Source organism: Canis lupus, chromosome 6 (assembly GCF_048164855.1).
Source record: "Canis lupus baileyi chromosome 6, mCanLup2.hap1, whole genome shotgun sequence".
NCBI lineage: Eukaryota > Metazoa > Chordata > Mammalia > Carnivora > Canidae > Canis > Canis lupus.
In genome coordinates this window covers 63,384,489-63,412,246 of record NC_132843.1, presented here as the reverse complement: position 1 = coordinate 63,412,246, position 27,758 = coordinate 63,384,489, and the positions used below count along the sequence as shown (strand labels likewise).

Sequence of the window (27,758 nt, the reverse complement as noted above, 5' to 3'; positions counted from 1 at the left end):
TTCTTTTTGCGGGGACGCCTGGGTGGCTCAGTGGTTGAGATCTGCCTTTGGCTCAGGGCATGATACCAGGGTTCCCGGATCGAGTCCCTCATTGGGCTCCCTGCCAGGAGCCTGCTTCTCCCTCTATGTCTCTCCCTCTCTCTGTGTGTCTTTCATGAATAAATAAAATCTTAAAAAAAAAAAAAAAAAGAATTCTTTCTTGCCTGTTGGCTTTGAACTCTGATGTCTTTCCTACCATGGGTGTTCAATTTTGCCCATATAGTCTCCCTATATATTGTTTCACTTGCACAAGCATATTATTAATTTTGCAACTTGAAAACTATTAATAAAGGAAATCAGGTGAATGGATAGATGAATGTGGTAGCTGGCTGAATGGAAGAAACAGATGATAAAAGGATAAAAGGATAGGGAAAGGGGAAGGGGATAAAAGGAAGGGGGAGAAGGGAGGAAGAAAGGAAAGGAAAGAATGCACAAGTGCAGATAAAGGCCCAAGGGAAGGCAGCCCCAGACAAACCATTCACACTCGGCGACTCCGTATCTTACCTCCTTAAGCTGAGCGCTGTCTTTGGTGGTCTGAAATTTCTGGCTAAGTTCATCCACTTCTTTTTCAAAGAGTGAGCGTACTTCACTGAATCCTGAGCTCACTGGCCCCATGAGCTCCTCTAGAATGGACGCCAAGAATGGTTGCACACTCTCTGCACAGCTTCTCTCTGCGGGCTGGGCCACCATGGCTGAGATAGGAAATAGGCAGAAAACCATCACTTATTATGGGCAAATTGGGTTTAAAATCCCTGGAGCCAGGCCAGGGGTAGGCCTCTACCTCTCTGAGCCAATTGGCAGTCCAGGCAAACTCAAATAGGCAAGACAGACCAGCATAGCGAGTCCTGTGTCAGCATTCACCAGAATGGAAAACCATTAGGTGTTTCCAGAATTGGAACAAACAATCCCTCTCCTTCCTAAGCTTTCCCCTGCCCTGGGATGAAATTCATTTTTCTGCATGGTCCCTATGAATGTGGAATAGAATATAATGCTTAATAGAAAAAAAGAAAATGCTGGTGATCCACCCCTATTTACTATCAATTATCATTGTTAGATGTGCATACTTCATCTTCTAAAAAACACAGTTTACTAAGTTTTTTAATTGAGGTATAACTGACATGATATTAGTTTCAGTTGTACAAGATAATGATTCATTATTTGTATATAACAATTTATTAAGCTTTAATTAAGTTCTCTAAGAGTTAATCAGCTCATATAATTCATTTCCCCTCTCCCCTCCTTAAGAGACCGGTGAAAAACTCAAACACAGTCTTTTCTTGGGCAAACAGAAACAAATTCCATTCAAAACAAATACCATCCCACCTACCATTCTCACCCCCAATTTTTTTTAAAAAAGCCATTTTTTCCCCCTGATAATCAAGGAAAACATACACAGTGACAAAAATATAGAGAGTATAGGCACCTAGGTGGCTCAGTTAGTTAAGCATCTGCCTTAGGCTCAGGTCATGATTCCAGGGTCCTGGGATCAAGCCTGCACTGGGCTCTATGCTTGACATAGAATCTGCTTGTCCCTCTCCCTCACCCCCAACCCTGCCCCAGTTTGTTCCATCTCTCTCAGATAGATAAGTAAAACTTTAAAGACTATATATATATATATATATATATATATATATATATATATATATAAAATTAGAGAGAGAGAGAGAACAAAAAATCATAAAGAAGGGTGAAAAACTGTAACCATACTTCTAAAGGCAAATACTGTCCTTTGATTTAAAAAAGGAAGCTTATGCCTTTGGCTCAGGGCGTGATCTTGGGGGTCCTGGGATCGAGTCCCGCATTGGGCTCCCCACAAGGATCCTGCTTCTCTCTCTGCCTATGTCTCTGCCTCTCTCTGTGCCTCATGAATAAATAAACAAAATCTTTAAAAAATAATAAAATAAGAGAGGAAGAGCATAGTAAAGGTATTCATCCAGGAAGTCTGGATAGGACATGGAAATCTGCTTTTTTTTTTTTTTTAAGTGTTCAAATTCTCATGATTAACCAGGTTTCAAAGCAGTGATCTAATGAATGAAGCCTGAGCTGGAAAAGGCCTGAGCTTGTTCCGTAAACTGGAAAGTTAGCTTTGTGGTGTTTGTAAATCAGATGGCCTTGTTACAGTATCACAGAACTGAGAAGGGAAGTGCAAGCATCTGGGTGTCCAATCCTTCCATTTTGTACATGGAAAATCAGAGGCATGGAGATGTCAGACGGCTTGACTAAGGTCAAACCCTGATTTCCAGATCTAGGGCTACACTACATTTCTTTATCTTTTATTGACAAATAACTTGGTTTCAACAAGATGAATGGGCACATTCCTATTTCAGTTTGCAGAAATATTTCACAGGTAAGGAGAATCAGACTGCCTCTTACTCTGAGAACCTGAGATACCTACTAATACTATGAATAATTCACAAATATTTGGTATATAAAATATTAAAGAGGTCATAGAATTGCTAGGGGTAAAAAAAAAGCCTTTTGATTGTGTGATTTAAATATGAAACAATCTATGCCTTCTAAAAATGACTTGCTTGATACCAAAATGCAAAATTGTGTGTCAGGAGAATAAATGAATTATTTATCAATTAACTTGGAGAGAGGAAAAGCATCTAATTGAAATTTCAGAATAATCATGAACACTGGTAATCTGCAGTAAAGATTTAGTGGCAGCTGGCAGGTTTCAGCTACTGAGTGGGGAAGAAATGGGCATAGGCAGGGGCCGGCTGTGGAGAACTGCTCCCCCCTCTCTCTCCCCGCTAATTCCAGGGTGCTGCCCGTGGGCTCCAACCTCTTCTCTGCACCTTTGTTCAGTGTTCCTTTCACCTGGGTCTTCCCTCCTCCCTCCCCCTCTGCTTGTGAACATCCCACTCACCTCTTCAAGACCCAGTATAGATTTCACCCACTTGGACAGCTGAATGCCCTGGAACCACCACACCACCACACAGCAGCCTGAACTGCGGTCTGCCTCGCTGTGCTTCCTTCTGGATTGAATACATTTTATGCCCCACACGGATATGCTCTGCTGACTTTCAGGGATGCAGAGATGCCATTGTAATGAATACTGTTTGGTGACACACTGATTCATAAACCATCCAGGAATTAGGGGAGCTGTGGAAGAGCCACCCAAGCAGAGGGAATAGGAAGGAAAGTGTTGGAATTAGAGGGGCTTGGAGCCTGTCTCAGTTTTGGAATCGGGGCGAAGTTACTTAAGCTCTGCCTCGGTGTTCTGATCTGTGAGGTGGAGATCATGAGAGTTATCACTTCGGTGGGTTGTGGCCAAGATGAAGTGGGCTTACGGTGGTCAAATGCTTGCAACTGTAGGTGGCACTCTGGAAGCACTCACTAGCTGGGAGCCCTCATCGTACCTGTTGGCATCATCCTTTATTCCCCACCAACGGACATTACAACAGCACTATTATTATATGGGGCCCACATGGTTTTTTGAAGCTGAAACACTTCCTGGCTAGGAACCATGGTGTCCTTGGTTCCTGCTTCTCTTGGGGCACCTTTCACATTTTTTCCTGCTGTTTCAGAATCTGTAACATGCCTCATATTGTAGAATCATGTTATCTTCTTTGAATCCTTATAGCCCTTGTTGTATTCAGTAGGCACAGAATAAATATTTATTGAATGAATAAATGATTGTGGGGCAGAACTAAAGATTGGTTGCTTTACTCTCAAGAGTCATATGGGAGGAAATGGAAAGATCACTGCTTAATACTCCCAAGAGTTTTTAAAAATCCAAAGCCCTTTACTGACGCAATCTGAAGTATGCAGTTGACCCTTGAACAACGTAGAGGTTAGGGGTGCTTACTGCCCTACCCCCCGTGTCATTGAAAATCTGTGCATGACTTTTGACTTCCCCAAAACTAAACTCCTAATAAATAGCCTACTATTGACCAGAAGCCTTACCCATAACATAAACAGTAGATGAACACGGATTTTATATATTGTATGTATTATATACTGTATTCTTACAATAAAATAAGCTAGGGAAAATAAAAGGATAATTGTAAGGAAGAGAAGTCCTAAGAAAATCATAAGGAAGAGAAAATATATTTACAGTACTATTTTGTATTTATAAAAAAACAAACAACCCACCTATAAGTGAACCTGTTCAGCTCAAACTTGTGTTGTTCAAGGCTTAATTGTGCTTTCTTTTTCTGTTTTTTTTCTTTTTTAAGATTTTATTAATTTATTCATGAGAGAGGCAGAGACATAGGCAGAGGGAGAAGCAGGCTCCCTGCCGGGAGCCTGATGCAGGACTCAATCCCAGGATCACGATCTGAGCCAAAGGCAGATGCTCATCCACTGAGCCACCCAGGTGCTGCATTAACTGTACTTTCTCGTTTTAAAGGTGGAGAACCAGAGGCCCTGTAAATATGTGTTTCTGCTATTCCCTTTCAAAAAGACTTGATTGTGACTTCCTTTCAAAATTTCTTTTAGGAAACAAAGACTTGTCTAGGGCAGAATGTTTTTCCATCTTTTGTGGGATAGATTGGAGCCACAGAGATTAGGAGAGAGAGAGAGAGAGAGAGAGAGAGAGAAATTGGCTTCATTCGGGCCATGAGAATGGCCACAGTTAGGCCCAGCTCAGCCTAGCTCCCTGGAATGTGGGCTCCAGAGTTAGGTGCTGGCAGTTTTAGGCTGTATACAGTACTTCAATATAGTCAATTCTAAATCAGTCATGCTAATGGAGAGATGAAAGACATGGATGATAGTAAACACAAAATGCTGAAGTTAATTTATATCTGCCCTGGAAAGCATTGCATGGACAGACACACACACCTTTACTGTAGTTAGGCCTTCTCTCTACTCTCTCTGGTGTCTACTCTCAACTGGTTGCAAGTGCTCTGAGGTGAGCTAGGCTGCAGTGTGAACAGGACCTGAAGTGCAGAGAATAATCCACCAAGCAGACACTCCTTGTTAGGGGCTAAACTTCTTGAGTATGGGAGCTGGGTCCCCCATTCACTGCTAAAGCTCCAGCACCCGGCTCAGAAAGCACTCAGTACATATTTTTTTAATGAATGAGAGAGCAAATGAGTAAGTGAGCGAATAACCTGAAAACTCACTATCTAAGAAGATTGCTGATCAATAATCACAAATGAGCCAGCATGCTTTTCTGAAATGACATTCGGTGTGCTGTGCTTGTTGGGACATAGGAATTAACATTGACATTTTACCATTTAACATTTTATCCTGTAGAATTCCTTAGAGCCTATCTCAGGCCTCTTGTGAGGGCACAGTAAACATTTTTCTGTCAACGGCCAGATAGTGAACATTCGTGACTTTTCTGTCCAGGAAGTCTCAGTTCCAATTACTCAACTCTGTCCTTGTCGCATGAAAGCAGCCACAGACAATACATGAGTGAATGCACAGGGGTGTACTCCAATGAAATGCTATTTACAAAAATAAGTGGTGGGCTTGATTCGGGTCAGGGGCCACAGTTTGCAGACCTCCTTCTCATGGGCCCTTCTGATTACAGAGGAGGACGCTAAGGCACGTAGTAGTCAAGTGACCGTCCCAAGTACACATGACCAGCCAATGTTGCACTTGTGACTAGAATCTAGATTTATCAACTCTAGACCACTTTTCTTCTTGTTAAAGGAAAATCCATTTATTCATCCATTCAAGTACTTGCTGAGAGTCTGCATATACCAGGCATGGTACTAGGCTCTGGGTATGCCTGAGTGAAACAGGGGCCACACGGTCCTGTTCTTAGATAGCTTACTATAGAGAAGGGGTGGGTGTAGAAGCCATTATAACAAGTGTGAAAAGTGCCAAAACAGGGGCGCCTGGGTAGCTCAGTGGGTTCAGCATCTGCCTTTGGCTCAGGTCATGATCCCAGGATCCTGGGATCCTGAGCCCCACATCGGGGTCCCTGTTCAGTGGGGAGCCTACTTTTCCCTCTGCCCCTCCCCCCTGCTCATGATCTCTCTCTCTCTCTCATGCTCCCGCTCTCTCAAATAAATAAATAAAATCTCTAAGAAAAAAAAAAAAGAAATGCTACAATAGGGGAGATGTAAGTAGTATCAGAATACACAGGCCACCATCACAGGCAAGAAGTAAACTTGGATCTTGCTTGGGTCACTGAAGTTTCTTCGGGAAGGTCCAGGGAACCTTGCTAGTGTCTCTAGCATATCTCCATTACACCTGTTACCACCTGTCACCAATTCCTCAGTTAAGTTTTCCTCTGAAGCCGTGAATTGTGACTACCTGGTGGAGCCCTACATGCGCAGCTTATTTAGCTCTACAAGCATGGATCATCTCCACTGACCTTTGATCTTTCCAATTAAAAAGTTCTTTGAGTTCACAATCTGATCCATGTCTGAACGGATGGTGCCCTCCAGGCCCTTCGTCAGAGTTCGGCATTCCTCCTTCAAGGTACTTAATCCTTCTGAAACTTGATGCTGAACCAGGTTGTAGGCGTCCTCCAGGAGCTGCAGTAGAGAACAGCACATAAATAGGGGCTCTGTCATGTGCAAGCGCCCGCTGGAGTCAAGCAGAGTGGGGAGGGTTAATCACAGATTATCTGAACATAAACACAACTGCAGGCACACTCTCATTTTTCTTTCAAAGTTAGAGTCTGTTTGGATTAGTCCTCATGCAAGTGAGACTGAGCAGACTCAAAGTAGGCAGTTCTCCACCCAGGGAAGGAATAAGAAAGAAGGAAAGAAGGAAAGAAGGAAAGAAGGAAAGAAAGAAGAAAGAAAAGAAAAAGAAAGAAAGAAAGAAAGAAAGAAAGAAAGAAAGAAAGAAAGAAAGAAAGAAAGAAAGAAAGAAAGAAAGAAAGAAAAAACTGCCCTAAAAAAGGAAGAGAAAGGGATATTCATTTCGAGTACCATAGTTGTATAACAAAACCATCACTTACACCGAACCAGGCTCTCTTTCTGTCATTTTTCTTCCCCTTCATTTTAGGCAGAAGGTCCGTCTGGAGGGTTGGCAGGAGCTCCTCCATCACCAGGTTACTCAGGATCTGTGAAGAGGAAGACGGGCCCAGTCAGTTGGCCAGTGCTTGCTGAATCTGAGCATCAGGCCAACTGAAATTGTCATCATGACTGGCAGTCCCCATCCCCACCCCCAACATAGGATTGTCCTGGGCTCCATAAAATCTGTTAGGCTGATAACTGAACTCTGGCTCTGAGGCTACAGAAATCTCAACTAAGACAATCATGGAGGATAAACAATCTTAAATATCTACAAGGAACAGTAATGTCTGCTGATGGTTTGCCATGGGAAAGGCCAAATTCCTCAAATTCTGACTACTCATATTCAAACTAGAAGAATCTAATGCATTTAAGATACAAGGCAAAATTTTAATTATGGATGAGGGCATCCTTAGCAACATTGTGAAGGGGGTCAGGCTTGGTTCTGGTGGCTTGAGGCCTGGTCTGTGTCCTCTGAGACCATCGTGACTCTTCAAGCTCCCTTGGGATCTATATGTCTTCACACTCTTTGTCTCTGCTGCTCCCTGAATCCCACCTCCATCCTCTTTAAAGTTTAGAGAAATAAGGGAGTAACTAATACTTGGAACAACTGGATATTTGTGGGAGAAGCAGAATATGGGGGAGGAGAACCAGAGTCTTCAGAATGTTTAAAAAAATTTGCATCCAAGTCACTCCTAAAATTTTGCTTGGCTCAATTAAAATGTGTGTGTGTGTGTGTGTGTGTGTGTGTGTGTGTGTGTGTTTACTCTGAGCAGTGTTCTCTATGCCAATGTATTACAACGTTCCATGTAACACCAACTTCTTCTTTAACTACCCACCTCCCCCTAAATTGGAGCAGATCCTGTCGTTCAAGACTCAGTTTTACTATGAATCTTTGGGGGCTTGCTCACAGCTTAGTTTTCAATATCAGGCTGCAAAACAAGATTTACAAAAAAAAAAAAAAAAAAAAAAAAGAGTAATTTTGGGAATGGAGGCAGGCAGAAAAGTAGAGAATCATTTGACATCCGTTCCAGGAATTTAAAATAATATTTGCACAAAATAATTGACCTCCTCATAAAATTCAAATTAGGCTTTGGGAATTATGGAAGATTTTTTTCTGAGGTCATCGGTCAGCCTCGTGCTAGTGGAAATACTCATGAGTTCACACTAGATTTTGCCTTTCACCAAGGGTTCTGTTACAGCTGGGTGGAACACTTTAGCTGAACTGTACAGGAATGCTCCCAGGGGGGGAGTGGGATGAGCTATGCAGCCCCCTGTGCCTGTGGGTTCCTGGGAGAGAAGGCTGCTCAGGCCAGGGCAGGGAGGGGGGCTCCTGTCATCTGCAGTGTAGAACTTCATGGTATGATGAAGATCATAATGGGGATAGGATTTCCACTAGTCCTGGTAATTCACTGGTGGGATGTTTTTCTTTCTTAACCATTCTCTGGGAGCAGTCAAGAGGTGAACCAGAATCTTTGAGGAACTTAAGAAAAAAAAACATGGTATGTGCAACCTCCATGGAGATTAGCAGGTCCAACAATTAGATTCAGGTGGACACTTTATAATCATGGACGCTCCTTCTGATTCTGCTCAATGGAGGAAGTCCTTAGATGAGCAAGACATACCTGCCTGAGACCGATGGAAGCATAGCACGGGGAGAATGAGCTAGGAAAACAAGGAGACTAAGGCAGAACTGAAAATCAATGGGAAATATTCTCTTAGTTGAAAGTGGTAAATTCAGGGTCATAATAATTGCCCGTTTCATCCTTTTGCAGGTATTAGTTTGAGTCTGAACATAAGCATAAAAGGGACTTGAAAAGATGAAAATGTTACAAAGGCCAAAGAAAAAAAATATTCCATTTGGGTAGGCTTATGGTTTTCTTTTAGTCTTTCCCATAGAATGTTCCAAGAAATTGAGTTCCGTTTTATAATTTAGGGAATTGAAAAGGAAATGTTGGGGGGTGGGAGGAGAATGGGAGTGGGTTGCCAGGGTGTGAGGCTTGGCAACTCCACAGGGCAGGCAGAGCTTTGATCTACTGAAGCCCAACTGCGTCCAGCCCAACACCAAGTAATCCTCATCCTCCAACCTTCAGCCCATCCCCCATTTTGCACAGCTCCCCCTCTCCCCACCAGGGTCTGCTCTGAGATTTCCCATCTGGGTCAGCTTCCAGAAGCTTCTAAAGCCCTGGAATATTCTAGGGAAAGTAGCTAGTCAAATAAATGAACCATAGTAATAAAGGGTTTCCTCCACCTTCTGTCCTCAGAACAAGATCTACTGAGTTTCACCATAAGGGCCCTAAAAATACCACGTTTTCTTTTAAAAAATGGCGCATGCACGTGTGTGTGTGTGCACGCGTAAGCATGTGTGTGTTTAACTGCTAGGATGTGTAGATTTTACAATTCCATCACATATATAAGAAACCAAACATGCCATTAGGTTGATCAAAATCAACAAATCCAGGCTCACTCCCTGAAGGCCACACTATGTGTCACCTTCCAGATGCTGACGCTGTGGGGAAGGTGTGAGATCCAGAGAGACTTTCCTTCTTCCTGAGGCTAGCCTATGGTCTCTCTGTTACTGAGTGGCCATGGGTGAAAAAACCCATTTAAAGGGATCACATTCAAGGTCATTAGACCAAAGACAACTCTGAAATGTACGGAGAAGGCCTAAAATGTGGATAGTTTTCCTGTCTTGAAGCCACCATGTTCTGTGGGCATTATGAACTACTTTCTCAGCTCATCTGATTAATTTAAAGGCAAATTTAAATTTTGTAATAATAATTATAAAATAATAAATATATATTACATAAATATGTTACTCTAATAAATAAATAATAAATACACCAGATAACTGTAAATACTTTACATTTTGCAAACTGCTTTCCTTCATGACCTTATTTGATACATTTTTCTAGACAAGTAGGAAATATATTGATGTCTTTACTAGTATACAAGTATTTTCGCCTTAATAGTCTGTAGGCAAGTTACCCTAAGGTATTTGCTCTGCTTGGACGCTTGCCTGAAAAATAACCACCACCATGAGGACCTACCAAGACTTGCTATGGGAATCATTAGCATGAAGATAATAATGTAACAATGCTGAGCATCTTCTGAATACCAAGCCCTGAGACAGAAAGGGTTAGGAAAATGATGATCAAATTCTTAGCAAATATGAAAAAAGTGCAAATAAACCCAGTGCTTTAAGCAAAAGATGACATATTCTCAAACTCAGTTATGTCGTGCCATTTTTTTTAACTACTTGGTTCCTTTGTTGGACCCCTGATTTCTTTTTCCTGTGAGCATTACAACAGATGCTGCTTCAGCTCCATGCATGAGCTTAGAGTGAAGCGTACTCTCACTGGGCCCCAGACAGGAGGGGTTTGGAACTCATTTCCTTCCATTTCCTTTCACCAGTTTCTCCAAGCAGAGCCGGACATGGCTCAAGATGTGTTTCCATCCCAGATTGGCTTTGTGACCTCAGCCAACCTCTCTGAATGTTTTCTTCCTGGAAGGTTTGGACAGACAATCCTTGAAATGCCCTTCCAGGGCTCTCTCTTATGAGTCTGATTTCACAGAGATACTCAGATTCCAAGGGGAGCAAAACTTCTTATTGGGTCACTTGATAACTCTAGCTTTACTGATCTCTTCTCTGTTTTTGTTTTGTTTTGTTTTGCTCTGCTCTCTCACTTGTGGTATTTTTTTATACTGCAAAATTAGCACCTGCCTATCACTGCTTCGTGCTAATGCTCTTTGATGACCATATATGTACAGACCCACATACCTTTATCCACACACACTTCTAACGCTGCCTTTTTCTCTGGATGTTTCTAGGTATGTCTTGCCTCACTGTGATGGCAAGAGATGAGTCATTTAGTTCTCTTGCACCTTCTAGCACTTCACACATATCAACCCAAAGCAAAAACCAGAAGGTCAACAAAAGAAACATAATACTCAACCCAAAGAAAGGATTCACTAAGTACCTGCTTTCAATGGCATCGTGAAGGAATGTGAGAGGACATGAGATTTCAAATGAAAGAAGAGATCAAGCAAGTAGCATATGTAAACTGGAGGAGTTAAATAAATGTTGAACTTGGTATAGTCCCATTGTTGGTGTTGCGCTTTCACTGGACCAGGAATTGGAAGACATCATTTCCTTTGCCATTAGGCCTCTTAACGTGTGACCATGAAACTGGCAGCGGCACAGGGCAGGAGCCATCCTGTCCTGCCCATCTGTGGATCACCAGCACCCAGCCTGATGCCCGACATATAATGGTTCAGTAGGTGTTAGGTGAATAAAACCAGACAAGTGACTTAAGTGGTATATGCCTCCCTTGGTTTTCTCATTTACAAAATGGATACACCAGTAACCTCATGAGATTAGTAACACAAACACACAGAATTAGGATTTGAACATTAAAAGTATTACACACACACACAAAAAAAAGTATTACACAAAGGCATTTTAATACTGATATATCTATTAAATATGTTGGTTTATATGGCAGGCTATTCAGCATCAAATGCTTCAGCCTCCCCTTTTGCTTTCATTTTTCTTTTTGGCATAAGTACAGTAGTCCTTAATCCTCTCAGATTGATAAATGGATGTGCTTCCCCTAAATATCAGAAACCAAGAATTGGCTAAAGTGCTGGAATAAGTCTCAGGCTAAGAAATAAATGAGTTTAGAATCCTCCAAAGAGCGGGGCGAGGGGGGGGGGTGGAGAAGCTTCTGAGTCATATGGTTTAACAATAAAGAACAGCCCCATTATCATGAGCAAGTGTTTTCAGCTTTAGATGTTTAATGACCATACAAAGGCAATGCCCCATCTGGTCTCTTCCAAATATTGTCTCCTAATAACAAATTCCACTGGTCCCCAAAAGAGGCACTCGGGGAGATGAGGGGAAACTAAAGAATAGCATTGTTGGATCCTGTGTGCCTCTAATTAAATAATGCCATACCCAGCCTGGCTGCATCAGCCATATGATTGGTGTTCTCATGGACACGGTTTCCTTGGAGATTTGTAACAATGTCCCTGGTACCAAGCCAATGGAGGTGCTCAGCCCATCATGATTAGCATTTAATCAAGGTCATGGGAAATTATATCAGGCCACAGAGGATAGAAAACTAGAGGAGGTAAATAAAACACATAGAAAACTGTCTAATGGGGGCACCTGGGTGGCTTAGTGGTTGAGCATCTGCCTTTGGCTCAGGGCATGATCCCGGGGTCCTGGGATCCAATCCCGCATCAGGATCCCCACAGGGAGCTTGCTTCTCCCTCTGCCTGTGTCTCTGCCTCTCTCTCTGTGTCTCTCATGATAAATAAATAGAATCTTAAAAATAAATAAATAAAACTGTCTAATACTTTTAAGATGTGTTTCTTTGACTACAAATCAGTCAATAAATAAAGATAAGTAGATGCCAAATAGTTATCCAACAACATCTCATTTAATGCTCAGAACCCTGCAAGGTAAACATTATCATCAGTCTCTTTCTCAGAGGACTACCTGAGACTAAAAGAGGTAAATAACTTGGCAAGATTTAGCCCAAGTCATGAACCTAAGCTCCCACTGCACACTTTGCACTATGTCACTCTGCTCATGTTTGCTTATGGTCTGGAAGCATTTGAAGGAATAATGCTTTGTATAGAAGGCAGTAGAAGTGGGACGCATGGGGGGCTCAGCGGTTGGGCATCTGCCTTTGGCTTAGGGCATGATCCTGGAGTCCTAGGATCGAGTCCCACATTGGGCTCCCTGTGTGGAGCCTGCTTCTCCCTCTATCTATGTCTCTGCCTCTCTCTCTCTCTGTCTCTCATGAATAAATAAATAAAATCTTTAAAAAAAAAAAGAAAAGAAAAGAAAGCAGTAGAAGCAAGTTTTTTCCATTGTAGTTGAAAGTGTTTTAAGTTGCCTTGTTTAGTGCCCAATCTGGAGGTGTTTGGAGAGAGTACCTAATAGCTTGTGGACCAAACACTTCTAGACGATGAGCGAAACAGCCTTTGGAACCACATCTTCCATTCTTGCAACGTTTTTCTTTGATTTTTTTTTTTATTATGACTCTGACCTCCTACCCTTAGAGAAGAGGGCTCAAAACTCTGAGCCCATGTTACCTGGACTTCATCCCCAGTGATCATTTCCCAGGAGCCATAGTGTCCCTTCTCCTGCCGGAAGAACTGCACAGCTTCTAAAAAGGCTTGGGCTTCAAACGTCATCTGCTTCGTGTAATCTGAGAGAAAGAGACAAGGGCATTTAGCAGAGAATACTTTTTACCTTTTACCATGGTTCTTCGAGAGTAATGATTCGGAGACCTAACATTATCTGAATATTACAAGGGAGAGAATTATGAGACACAGAAAAATTAAGCAGGTGCTGAATTCACAGTTCATGTGCGGATGTGTATCTTACTACTTGCTCCCCATAGCAGCTGATTAATTCTATCAGTTACTGGGCACACCACCTGGGACAAGAAGCAGATCAGTCCCCCTTTATCTCCCTTGTAAATGCTTCCCCTGGACACTTAGGCTCCTAGTGGCTTTATGCCTCCAACCGTAGCGCCTCACTACTGCAGGCCATTCCTTAACAGGGCTTCGTGTATTCACAGAATACCCTTCCAGTTTCCTGAACAAAACTCTGATTTTTCTGTCACTTTATGTCAACTTTCTGTCAAAAGGACGTCAATATAATATGCTGATTTATGCAAATAAGGGATGACTATTCCTAACAACTATACAGCAAGATACTGTTCTTCTAAGCATGTTATATATTTCACTGAAACTTAACAAAACCCCTCAGGCTGAGTGTTATTATCATCTTGATTATATAGATGCTCCAAAAGCCCAGAAAGATTAATTAATTGCCTAAGGTCATACAGCTGGTATGTGTAGATTCAGGCAGTCTGATTCTAGTCAGACTACACTACACTATACCAGCACTACACTACCTCACATACTAGTTTTTTTTTTTTCTCACATACTAGTTTTATGGGTTTGCCCTTCCCAAACCCAACATTAGATTTTATTTTTTTATTATTTGATTTGATCTTACTCAAATTGAATTAATTAACATATAGTGTATTATTAGTTTCAGAGGTAGAGGTCAGGGTTCATCAGTTGTATATAACACTCAGTGCTCACGACATCACATGCCCTCCTTAATGCCCAATATCCAATTAGCCCATCCTCCCACTCCCTCCCCTCCAGAGACCCTCAATTTGTTTCCTAGAGTTAAGAGTCTCTTATGGGGATCCCTGGGTGGCACAGCGGTTTAGCGCCTGCCTTTGGCCCAGGGCGCGATTCTGGAGACCCGGGATCGAATCCCACATCGGGCTCCCGGTGCATGGAGCCTGCTTCTCCCTCTGCCTATGTCTCTGCCTCTCTCTCTCTCTCTCTGTGACTATCATAAATAAATAAAAATTAAAAAAAAAAAAAGAGTCTCTTATGGTTTGTCTCCTTCTCTGATTTCATCTTATATTATTTTTCCTTCCCTTCCCCTATGATCCTCTCTTTTGTTTCTTAATTTCCACATATGAGTGAAATCATATGCTAATTGTCTTTCTCTGATTGACTTATTTCACTTAGCATAATATCCTCTAGTTCCATCCATGTCCTTGCAAATGGTAACATTTCCTTTTCTTATAGCTGAGTAATATTCCATTACACACACACACACACACACACACACACACACATATCCTATATCTTCTTTATCCATTCATCTGTTGATGGACATCTGGGCTCTTTCCATAGCCAAACATATTAGATTTTAAAAGGTGTTACATCTGAGAGAAAATATTTAATGGCAGGATTTTAAGTATGGTTGAAGGAAGAAGGTCTCAATAGCCTTCCCAGAATTCCACAAATCACACCGCGCATACAAATGTCTTCGTTTTTATATGGACTGAATATTTGTGTTCCCCAGAATTCATGTTGAAACCCTAATCCCCAGTATGATAATATTGGGAGATAGAGCTTTGGTCTATCAGGTCAGGAAGGAATGATGGGATTAACTGCCCTTATCATGATGGGATTAGTGCCCTAATAAGAAGCTAGTTTCTCCTCCTCTTCCATCTCTCTCCCCAGATACTGCATCTACCAGTGCTTGGGTCTTGAACTTCCAAAACTATGGCATTTTTGTTATGGAAGCCCAAACTGACTGAGGCAATTTTCTTTTTCTTTCTTTCTTTCTTTCTTTTTTTTTTTTGGATTTTATTTATTCATGAGAGATACAGAGAGAGGCATAGGCAGAGGGAGAAGCAGGCTCCTGTGGGGATCCTGATGCAGGACTCATCCTGGAACCCCAGGATCATGCCCTGAGCCAAAGGCAGAAGCTCAACCACTGAGTCACCCAGGCATCCCATGACCAAGGCGATTTTTAGTGCACAAAGCTAGCTCTTGGAGGATAAAATGATAACAGAATTATAAAAATCTTTTCAGGGAAATGAAGCTTAGAAATAATCTAATCTAACAATAAAGAAATCAAATCTTAGGGGAAATAAGGCTAAATGAAGACACCGAAAGCACCAAATCTCCTACCTCCTGCTTCTCCTCCTGTAGGACACAAAGTTCTCTTGCTAATAGCATATGATCTGCACTTACAGGGCAAATTAAATTGGCCAGCTGATTCACTGGGAGCCTTCAGTGCTTCAGACAATGGGATGACTGTCAAGGAATGAATGGTTGAAATAGGGTACTGGGCAGAACTGAAAAAGGATCCATCTGCTCCAGAAGGTGACAATCAATTAATAGGCTGTAGATGACTCTTTTAAGATTGGTTTACGAGGTCAAAAGCCTCAGGAACTGGGAAAAGGGAAAATATAGTTCAAGGCATAGCCTCTATAAGAGTTCATGCAACATTCTTCATGGTAAGGATACCATAAAACCTGAATCTCCACCTTCAAAAATGTGGAACAGTAACTGACATTTCTGATATCGACAGAGAGATCTGCTCAAGATCTAAATCAGAAAGATCATGTCTGAGAATCAAGTTTTTAAATGGAAATATTTGCTTCCTTGTTATTTTATTCTGGTTTGCCCAGTGAGTTAGTGTTTAATCTTAGAGGTTTGGAAAACACAAATTAGAGTCCTGGTATGAAATTGACAAGAGGGGGGCTGTGATAGGGGGCTCAGGACACTGGGAGGGACTTTACCAACAGAGATGGAAACTGTAATTATACATTGAGATTCAAGATTGACTCATGTGCTCTTATTTTTAACAGCTGTTTTCATTTCCAAGCTAAGGAAACAAAAAGATGGAAGAAAATGTGGTACTTGGATGGAGTGAGTACTGCCAGACCCGCGAGCCTGGGAATAAGGTTTTAAATTCTTCATGTCCTTACAAAAAGCAGAAATTTACTTATTGCTTCCCCCACTAACCTCAGCAACTGGAGGAGGTATTTGAAATCCTACCCATACGTTCTATAACTGTCTCAAAGCCAACGGTGGCAATCCCCGTAGGGTTGTGTTCCAAAAGTCTTTGAAAAAAAAAATAATAATAACAGAAGAAATGGGATTTGGAGACAATGATGTAGGAGTCAGGGAGAAGTCCAAGAGGAGAAAGAAGTGCTGGAATGTAGTAGTGGTGACTGAGGCACCTTAATGTAGGCAGAGAAGAAAAGGGTTAGTAATCAGATGAACCACACAGGAAATTATAGTGATTGAACATCAGCAATAAAGCCTAAAAGAATGAGGGCAGGGATCTAAATTCTGGGCTGTCTACCATTAGAATGGATTTAAACTGGATTTTAACTATTCCTTTTCCATAGGGGAAAAAAGGATCTCATCTACTGATTCATCATCAGATTTTCAGGTTATAAACTGATTAAGTAAATTAACTTATCCACAACTTTTAGAACAGTGTCTGCCTCGTAGAATAGTAACCATTTTATGGATATTAGTTTTCATGATTGTAAGCCAAGCTCAACAGCAATTGCCAGATCATTAAGGAAATAAAGAACAAAGGTCTGCTTTGTAAAAGATAGAACTATTGCAATGGTAATACGACCTTCGTTTCTTCTGAGTTGTTTGCAGAGGCATTGCTGAACTCAGCCAGAATGTACAGGTGTTTGAGAGAAACCGGATTATCAGTTATTTGATCAACTTCCTGCCATAGATCTCAGGAGAACAAATTCCAGGATCACAATCCCCCACTCTCCTGCCAACAAGCAGCTGAGAGTTTAGTCCAGTGGTCCTCAGAATCAACCATGGCTCTTGGTTGTTAAGCCTTCTGCCGACTTAGAAAAATGGCAGGTATCAGCTCCCCCTGTGCGTTTCCAACATGCCATGACTATGAGAATGCTCAGGGAGACAGATGTGCTGGAGAGAACTTAGACATCATTAAATCCAGATCCCTCATTTTGTGGATAAGGAAACTGAAAAAAAAAAAAAAAGGTTAATTTCTTAGCTGAAGGTCACACAGCTGGTCAGAATCAGAGCCAAGAGTTGAAAAAGGAGCTCTGGCATGTCAGAAGCGGCCTTGGCATTCATGCTTACTTAAATCACAGACTATGGTCGCTGAAAGTGGTCTTAAAGGTCACCTACCCTGAGCTCTCATTCCATGCTGGAAGCCTTCAGAATCCCAGACACTCATCTGGTCTTAGCTTGAATATTTCCAGTGACAGAAAGCTCACAATTTATGAAATAGTCACGGAACTGCTCTAATTATTTGAAAAATTTTCCCTTTATTGAGCCAAAATCTGTTTCCATGAACTCTCATTAATCTCATTTCTGCTTTTCAGAGCAAAATAGACAAGTTTACTCCTTTTCTAAATGGTAACTCTAAAAAAGTAGTTGAATATCTTTACTTTCCTTCAACCATTCTTTAAACAATATAGCTTTGGGATTTTTTAAATTTAGCCCACTCTTTTCCTTCCTTCCCTTAGTAATCAATTCCATTTAATCAACATCTTTCTTAAATGTGGCCCCTACACTGAATATAAACCACTGAGTATTTTCCAACTTGTGCAAATTATGTAAAGTAAAAAGATTACTTTCTTTTTCTGGTCCCCAACTTCTTCTTCTTCTTTTTTTTTAAATACAAACGCATCACACCAGAGACTCTTACCTTTCTTATAGTCAAATAAAATTCCTACAACTTTTTCATAAAAAACCCTGTCAATTTAATCCTTTCATAACCTGTACTTCTGCTTTTGATTTTGAAGTAGATGTTTTAATGCTACCCCTAATAAATTATAAGTTACTGTGGTCAACTTAATGCCCCAGATCCTTCCCAAATCACTTAAAATTATAATTCCGCTTCCAAACTCCCTTTTACCTCTATATCATTAAAAAGTTTGGTGGGCTTGCCTTCTTCTGTGTTTTTCTCCAGGTCACTGATAAAAATATCCATTGGATCAAGGGCAAGGACAGATCCCTGGGAAATTCTAAACATTTTAGAAGACATGTGGGACACACATCTTGGCCATTCATTCAACAATCACATCCACAGGACCAAGACATGTCTATTTTCTTTAGTCTCTCCCTATTTCTCCTGTGCCCAGTTGCATGGAAAACTCATATTTGGGAGACATGATGAAGGATTCTGCAAGAAAAAGAAAGCGACTCTAGGCCCCTTGGGGAACAGTTATTCAAGGGGCAGCTTTTGTTTTTTTCCACTTACACAGATTTACAGCATGTCTGAGTCAACTGAAATGCCAAAGCTCCAAGGCCTATGTAGTCATTCTGGATTTTGACTCTGGCTGCTGTGTTGGGACTCCCTGACTCAGGCTGGGTTTGGAAGCTGTGTTGTTATTTTATTTGATCGGTTCACTACGCCAGGCCATGTTAGCTGATCTGCCTGGTGATTTGTAAAAGTTATGTAATAGCATTACTCACTACACTGCTATGGGGTTCATCTCACTAATGTATACTTCAAATTGTCTTCAGCTTCAGGTCAAATGTCGTCTTTTCTGGAAGAGCTGCAATAAGGCTGTTTGCCCTAGTTTCTTCTCTACCACACAGGAGAAGCACAGTGGAAAGTAACCAACATTTACTGAATACTGTCAGTGTATGAACCATGTGAGCTGTTGACACACACTATCTTATATAATCCTTCTAGCAATCCCATTAGGTAAGAATTAGTATTCCCACTTTAAGGCTGACAAAGAAACTGACTTCAGGAAGGCTAAATAATTTGTTTAAGCTAATATGTGGTTAAGTAAGGCCTACTTACTTCCAAAGTCCTGTTTAATTTTTAAAAACTTTTTATTTTCAGATAATTGTAGATTCACATGTTCTTATGGAAATAATATGGCAGTGAGGCGATGGGTGGCATAGTGGGTTAATTGTCCAACCAGTCCAACCAGTCTGGCATATGCGAACACGTATCCACACGTACATGTATGTATGCTTGCATATGTATGTATGTGTATGTATTGTGGTTTAATTTTTATTTTAAACTTCCTTTCCTTCTCAAAGTTTAGAATCATAGAGAGGCACCTGGGTGGTTCAGTTGGTTAAGCATCTGCCTTTTTAATACAAACACATTGCACCCGAGACTCATACCTTTCTTATAGTCAAATAAAATTCCTGCAACTCAGGTCATGATCTCATGATCCTGGGATTGAGCCCCACATCAGGTTCCCTGCTTGGGTGGGGGGTGGTAGTCTGCTTCTCTCTCTCCCTCTGCCCCTTCCTCCTTACTGCTCTCTCAAATAAATAAATACATAAATAGATAGATAAATAAATAAATAAACAAGTGTTTGCAATTATATAATTCTAGAGTTTGAATATATCATAGGATCATCTAATCTAAACCATGTGTTTAAAAGTCGGTAGACTGAGGGCCAGACAGAATGTGACATTATTAAAAACAAAACAAAACAAAACTCACTGGAATTAAAAGTGAATGGAGTCCAGGGGCCCCTGGGTGGCTCAGTGGTTGAGTATCTGCCTTCAGCTCAGGTTGTGATCCCAAGACCCTGGGATCGAGTCCCCATTGGGCTCCCTGCATGGAGCCTGCTTCTCCCTCTGTCTATGTCTCTGCTTCTCTCTCTGTGTCTCTCATGAATAAATAAATAAAATCTTTTAAAAAAAGAATGGAGTCCATTCTCATGAAATGGTAATAAAAGTTTTGATTTTAAAAAATGTATTTATTACCAACCTAAGCAAATATTTATTGCCATATTACAAATGATAAGTCTTATGAGCACTAGCCCCAGGATTATTCAGAAGTCCCTGAATTGTGTTTCATAAACTTCTAGACTAAAATATTCATCTACTGACCAAATCTTATTTGTGTTAGTGGGTACAGACCTATCAAGAAGAGAAGAGGAATAAGCCAAGAAAAAATGTGCCCTCCATGGAGATCCAGGGACCCAAGGATGAGTAATAATGGTGTTGCTCTAGGTGAAAATACGAAGATGTGAGATTCACTCTGAGGAGATGAAGGACTTCTCAAATGGATGTAAGAAAGGTGTTCTAGTGAAGATATTGTTTTGATAGAAATTTTTAACCACATAGAAAAAGGCTGTGTACCTCATTTGACTAAAAGTAGTGCATCTCATAAATTCTTGCTTGTCAATAGATATTAAAAGACTGTTTGTCAACAGACAAAAGGAAGTGGTGATTACTAGAATAAGTGAAGACAGACTAACCCATTTCCTTCACATAGACATACTAGATTGGCAGATTAAAAGGCTGTTGGAGACATCCTGTATCTAGATTTTAGCGAGGCAATTATCAAGGTTTTCTATGCTTTTGACTGACACACAGAAGAAATTTGGATTGGTTAATAATGCAAATAAACATAAACGAATAAGCAATCTCAGTGAAGGATGTTGGTGAAAGGGCTGACATCTTAGAAGAAAATCTCTTGGGTACTGCCCTTAACACATTTTCAATTACTTAAAAAAAGGTAAGATAGATAACCGCAGGGTTTCACCTAACTGTGAGCCAAGTGCAAGTCAGTGATGTGATACAGTTGTACACAGAGGGGGTGAGGTTGGGCCATGGGAATGTGAGCAGGATAAGGACAGTCACAGATGGTTTCTGAGATATGCTCTTGTGAAATTACAATTACACACTACTAGTTCATATTGAGAAGCAGAATATTTTGCAAAAATCTTTTAGAAAGTGGTGTACTTCTTTTTCTAAAAAAAAGATTTTATTTATTTATTCATAAGAGATACACTGAGAGAGGCAGAAACATAGGCAGAGAGAGAAGCAGGCTCCCTGTCGGGAGCCTAATGTGGGACTCGATCCCAGGATCCCAGGATCATGACCTGAGTCAAAGGCAGGCATCTGCTCAACCACTGAGCCACCCAGAGGTCCCGAAAGTGGCGTACTTCTGAAAATCAAAGAAATGAGAAATCTTCCAGCTTTGAAAACAAAACACCTGGAGGAAAGAAATCTTCATTGATGTGAAGAGCTGCAATGGAAAAGAGCACTGGACTTGTCCTCTGTAAACTCAGATACTCCAGCCAGGACCTCAGGGTCAAAGTACAGTGTGGTGGATTTTGACTCAAACAGGAAACAAATACCCAAGCACTTAGATGTATCTCAAAGAGCAGTGGGGGCAAGTAGGATGTCAAAATTTCCCCTCAAGAGGTAGTGCTCCATCTGAGTTCAGTTGTCTTGTAGAAGATGTACAGATTTGCTCAAATCCCTCTATTGTGCACTCGCATATCATGTGCCTCCTCACCAAGGCACTTACAATTATTATAATTCCAGAAATATTTCTTTTGAAATCTGCTTTTCCTCTAGATTCTAAGTTCCAAGAGGATGGGGAACTCTAGATTGCATTCTCTACAGCATCCTCAATCCCTAGCCCAGTGCCTGGCACATGAGAAAGAGAGAGAGAATAAAGAGAGGTTGGGTGGAAGAGGAGAGAGAGAGGGAAGGAAGGGATTTAAACACTAGAGGGGGCAGCCCAGGTGGCTTAGTGGTTTAGCGCCACCTTCAGCCCAGGGCATGATCCTGGAGACCCTGGATCGAGTACCCCGTCGGGCTCCCTGCATGGAGCCTGCTGAGCCTGCTTCTCCCTCTGCCTGTGTTTCTGCCTCTCTCTCTGTGTGTGTGTCTCTCTCATGAATAAATAAGTAAAAATCTTTTTAAAAAATAAAGCAAAATAAAAATAAATAAATAAATAAAAATGACCCACACTCCTTCCTGTCTCTTCCCAAAAAGTAAGGATAGTGGTGTCAAAATACTGATAAGGGAGGAGAGGATGTTTGCTTCTTTCTGAATACCATGAAGATACTCTGTGCCCTGAAGCTGTGCTCATTGAACACGTTTTCCATGAGCCTGAGAGAGTTCATCTGTCACCCTGTGTGCCCTAGATACCTGGGCAGAGTCAGGCCAGGAGAACAGTAACGCAACCAATGATTTCCTCTCTGCCCAGGACAACTCTACATGTCTTTATATGAGGGAGATTCATATTTGCAGACAGCGAGTGCAGAACTGTCTCCCAATATCCTAATAACCATTTGTGGAGATGGTGCTGAAATGACCTCAGCAGGAAAAAAAAAATCCATCTCCAAACCTCAGCAAAACAAATGAAAATGATCTAGTTTCCTCTTTAAAATGTGAATTTTAAGAAGAGTTCACTATGTAGTGCTTACAAACGGTCGTGGCAGCATACACACACTCTTGGATAATCTTTCACTCCGACCACAGAAACTAGATCACGTGCCTCCCTCTGTCATTGTGGGGAGTTGTGTGGCTCACTCCCTGCAGGCAAAACTCTACCACACAACCTGGACACATTTTAAAGGAAGCCTGAGTTTTCATATAAGTAGGGAAGATGCTCCTCCAGCCAGACTTTTCCTTCACTTTTGATGACACTTTCTCTTATTCCTGGATATGATTGTTTACACACAGGCCTTGTTATAATTTGTCACTGCACCACACAGAAGTACTAGGGAGAGTCTTCCTGACTGAGTCCATGGATGACCTTTGTCTTGGGAGCTCATAACACCTTGCCTGCTCCCACATCCATGGGAGCATACTTTCTACAAGTAAGGCAGACAGTGGAAGGACTTGTTCATGTTCGAGAATAAATCACTGGGGTTAACTGGCATCACTTTATCTTAGTCTAGCCTGACACACCCACTGAGTGTAGCACTGTCTGCTGATGCTATCTGGGGATTTTCCACTCATCGGCATCACCAACGATTAATAATAGCATCCACCTTGCACTTGTCAGAAGTTTTTACAGTTTACATCTCGTTTGGGTCTCACAGCAATCTCATGAGACAGGTAAGCCAGATGTAATCATTTCTGGGTAGAAAATGGAAAAACTCAAGATCAAAGAAGTTGAAGTCATTACCCAAGGTCATATAAATACACAACTCATTTTATTGGGTCATCAAATGAGAGCAAAAATAACAAGCAGGAAATAAATTTCACACAGACTCAACTTCAAAAAGGACCTCACTTTATTTAAAACATCAAAAGTGGTAAGTGCTTTTGTCTAGGATAAAATAGCTGTTTTCTTATTTGTAACTTTTCCCCAAAGACCTAAGAAATTAAGTTGACCCATGATCCATTGCCTCCTTAAGAAGTAGGGATGGCGGCCACAGTTTGGAGGGGCAGTATACAACTTAGTCCTCAGGTTCTTAGAGACCAGGTCATTTTTTTTTTAACTGGGAACTTTAGCAGTCAGGTACCAATAAAAAATAGTGTCTACACTCCTGATCTTTACAGGAATGGGGTAGTGCTGCCAACAGAGTTCTTTTTAATTTCTGTGTTAACTGAGACCATAGTGTGCACTAATTTTGCTTTAAACCAAAGATACTTGGAAAGCATCTTGCTATTGGGGTGGTTGAAAACCTATAACTGTATTAGCTTCCATTGTCTCACTAAGGGATCCCTTGAAAGTGGCTTAAGAGGTAAATATGAGATTTTGTTGTGAAAACTCTAAGCATTCACAATTTTTTAAAAAAAGATTTTATTTATTTATTGATGAGAGACACAGAGAGAGAGGCAGAGTCACAGGCAGAGGGAGAAGAAGGCTCCATGCAGAGAGCCTGGTGTGGGGTTCAATCCCGGGACTCTGGGATCACGCCCTGAACCAAAGGCAGACACTCAACCACTGAACCACCCAGGCATCTCCACAATTATTTTCAGTAAAGTCCAAAGAGCATCTTGTTTAATAACTTGACTACTAATACATTTAAGCCAAACATGGTAGGATTACTGAATGGAATATTATGCAGTCACTAAAATAACAATTATGATGACTCATATGCATCATGGAAAAGTAGTTTGAAGATAATTTTAATTGGAAAAACAAAGTTATAAAACTACACATACATCCTGATTAATTACTGTAAATATTCACTCATATGATTGAAAAGAAATGCATAAGAAATAAAAAGTGAGGGATCCCTGGGTGGCGCAGTGGTTTGGCGCCTGCCTTTGGCCCAGGGCGCGATCCTGGAGACCCGGGATCGAATCCCACGTCGGGCTCCTGATGCATGGAGCCTGCTTCTCCCTCTGCCTATGTCTCTGCCTCTCTCTCTCTCTCTCTCTCTGTGTGTGACTATCATAAATAAATAAAGATTTAAAAAAAAAAAAAAGAAATAAAAAGTGAGCTATTGGGGATTATAGTATTTGTGGCTCAAACTTTATGAAGTGTTATACTATTATCCTTAGGAAGATCTATCTCTTTTTTGTTTTTTTTTTAAATACCAGTCCTCTAATGACTATAAGCAATATTTGCCTTTCCCAAGTCCAAATGATTCTGTGGCAGCTTGCCTCTTAGAACCTCAGCGAACTCTCACGAGCATTCTATGCTCCAGTGAGGATCCATACTGAGGGGTTTGTAAAGTGAAATAATTGAAGAGCTCATTCTTCTTTTCCTCTCCTTAAAGGTATTACTTAGTGTGGTTTACTCAGAATACATCTCTACTGCCTCCTTCAAGTGTTTTCACAAGTGGAGGGAAAACCTTTACATCTTGGAGCACTTTCTGGTTTGTCACAAACATCCTTTAAAGTATTATTACTATTCCCTGCTTGCCATGGAAACTGAGCAAAGTCTTGGGATGACACAGTGTGACATGTGTCAGAAACTGGAGGGTCATCCGTGACACACTGGATGAACCCGTGTCCCCTTATACTATAATGTCTTTGAGGATAAGGACTGTCATGTTCGTCACTGTATACTATGGCCACAGCATGGTGCCTGGCACCAACTGCTCTTTTGAACAGACTAATGAACAAAGAAATAAATGACTCAATGACAGAGACAACATGGAATAGGAGATACAACTATCTGGTGGGAATCAAAACTGGGTGTCACTTTGGCTGTAGGACTTAAGATGAGTTACTTTGCTTCTCTGGGCCTCATTTATCACATTTGAAATGAGAAGCTGTCAGTTCTCCTTTTTTTCAGCTGTGAAGGAGTGTGATTTTGTGATAAATTGCAAATACAGTTAATTTGCCAACATTTGGGTAGTGCTTTCCATGACAGAGTTTTACTGGATGTAAAGTTCCAGCTGCAGGACCACCTTTTCCTTTTCTTCCCACTAAACTTCTCTCTCTCAAATATGCAACTTTCTCTGGGCTGCAGAAAAAAAAAAAATCAATGTGACTACCAGAAAATATTAAATTACATGTGTGGTATACTGGGTATTCACCCAAAGGAAACAAAAACACTAATGCAAAAAGATATATGCACCCATTTGTTTATTTTTTTAAGGATTTCTTTATTTTGGCAGGGAGGGGCAGAGGGAGAGGGAGAGAGAATTTCAAATGGACTCCATGCTGGATGCAGGGGCTGAGGTGGGGCCTTATCTCACCACCTGAGCCAAAACCAAAAGTCAGACACTTAACCAACTGGTGCCACCCAGGTGCCCCCCACCCCTATGTTTATTGGGGTATTATTTATAATGGCCAAAATATGAAAGCAACATAAGTATTCACTGATAGATGAATGGATAAAGAAGATGTGGTACATATACAATGCCATAAAAAGGATGAGATCTTGTCATTTGCAACAACATGGATGGACCTAGAGAGTATTATGGCTAAGTGAATTAAATCAGACACAGAAAGACAAATACTTTATAATTTCATTCATAGATGGGATCTAAAAAACAAAACAAGTGAATAAGCACACAAACAAAATGCAGAAACAGATCCATAAATACAGAGAACAAACTGATGGTTGCCTGAGGGGAGAGGATGGTGGGCGATGGGCAAAATGGGGAAAGGAGAGTGAGAGATACAAGCTTCCAGTTATGGAGTGAATGAGTCACAGAGATGAATGATACAGCATGTGGAGTATAGTCAATGATGCACCCATTGTGTCACATGGTGACAGATGGTATCTACACTTGTGGGGAGCACAGCATAATGTATAGATTTATCTAATTACTATGTTGTGTACCTGAAACGAATGCAACACTGTGTGTCCACCATACTTCAGCTAAAAAATTACATATGTCCCTTTCATAATATTTCCAGTGGACCGTGCTGATCTGAGTCTCTTTGCCCTCCCCTCTTCCCCTTCCATTAACCTGAATGAATAACAGTTCAGTTCATGGTTATTTCCATTGGGCTTAGCACATGGGCTATGTAATTAAGCCAAGAAATAATACAGTTATTCAGATTTTCCATTTTATTGTCTATGACAAGACAGCAAAACTGATTTGTCTTATATAAAAGATTCATAAGACACTGAATCTTTAAATTTGATGGTCATATGGCCATGGTCTGTCACATATCCACACCCCTACCCCCGTTTTTTTTTTTCTTTAAAAAGAAAAGGTTTGTCTGATATCTCTTAATTTAACATTTAACAAAGGCATCATGGTTTACACAATCTTGTTCTCCAGAAAAATCACTATACTAGTTTGGGCATTTGAGTCTAAACTGTAAGGCCCTTAAAACATTCCATCTCAACCAGAAACTTCTCTTTTATGAAATGCTGAAGAACAAAACACATTATATCCCTCACCCAAAACAGAGCTATCCGTTGGAATATAGGTCAGTTCTTGATTATCTTTGTTAACTAGGGAAAGCAATGACAATGCTAATTCTTAAAATTTCATGTTTGCTTCTGAATGATGTTACAGAAGCTTCTTGTGCATTTACATTTGAATTCAGATGTGTCTGCTGTTCCAATGGTTCCACCCTAGTTTTAAAAAAAAGAGCAAAGTTGCCTTGTGGAGAGCTAACTTACACTCTTAATACATGTTTTTCCTCCTTCCTTATTCTAAGTGAGAGTAGATGGCATCTCAGACCAATTGAAACTGCTCACTTCTCTTCCTGTCCTTTGTTCCTTATCCTTCCACGTTTTCCTGCCTGCATACATGCACTCACTCGGGTGCACAAATGCATATGCATGCACACATGCATTTGTGCACACACACACACACACCCAGGAACAAATCTGTCCGTAGGCTACAGACAGTAATCAATACTGGTTTGTGGGTGTTTTTTTTTTTAAGAATTTATTTATTTATTCATGAGAGACACAGAGAGAGAGGCAGAGACACAGGCTGAGGGAGAAGCAGGCTTCGTGCAGAGAGCCCAATGCGGGCCTCGATCGGGATCATGCCCCAAGCCAAAGGCAGACGGTTCAACCGCTGAGCCACCCAAGCGTCCCTCAATACTGGTTTTGAAGGGTCCTCCAGAGTAAAAGAAAGGGAAATGAAAGCGCAAAGAGATTCTAGACCTGCAATGCCCAGTAGAAATACAATGAAAGCCACATATACAATCATAAATTTTATAGTAGCCACATGATAGAAGTCAAAAGAAACCGTTAGGATTAATTTTAATAATATATTTTATGTAAACCAACATATCCAAAATATGTAAGCAATATAAAAATTATTATCTTATACTTTTTTTAAAGGTTTT

General features: G+C 40.9%; 1 protein-coding gene across 4 annotated transcripts in view; it reads right to left on the bottom strand.

The window, feature by feature from the left end:
* NIBAN1 (niban apoptosis regulator 1) overlaps positions 1–27,758 on the bottom strand; it is a 213,340-nt gene that overhangs the window by 17,533 nt on the left and 168,049 nt on the right. For all 4 annotated transcript variants that reach the window (XM_072830881.1, XM_072830879.1, XM_072830883.1 and 1 more), the window contains 4 exons: positions 13,071–13,186; positions 6,911–7,015; positions 6,317–6,479; positions 544–731 (listed from right to left, as the gene is read on the bottom strand). In XM_072830881.1, coding sequence (XP_072686982.1) covers positions 544–731; positions 6,317–6,479; positions 6,911–7,015; positions 13,071–13,186 — 572 coding nt within the window. The remainder of the gene's footprint in view (positions 1–543; positions 732–6,316; positions 6,480–6,910; positions 7,016–13,070; positions 13,187–27,758) is intronic.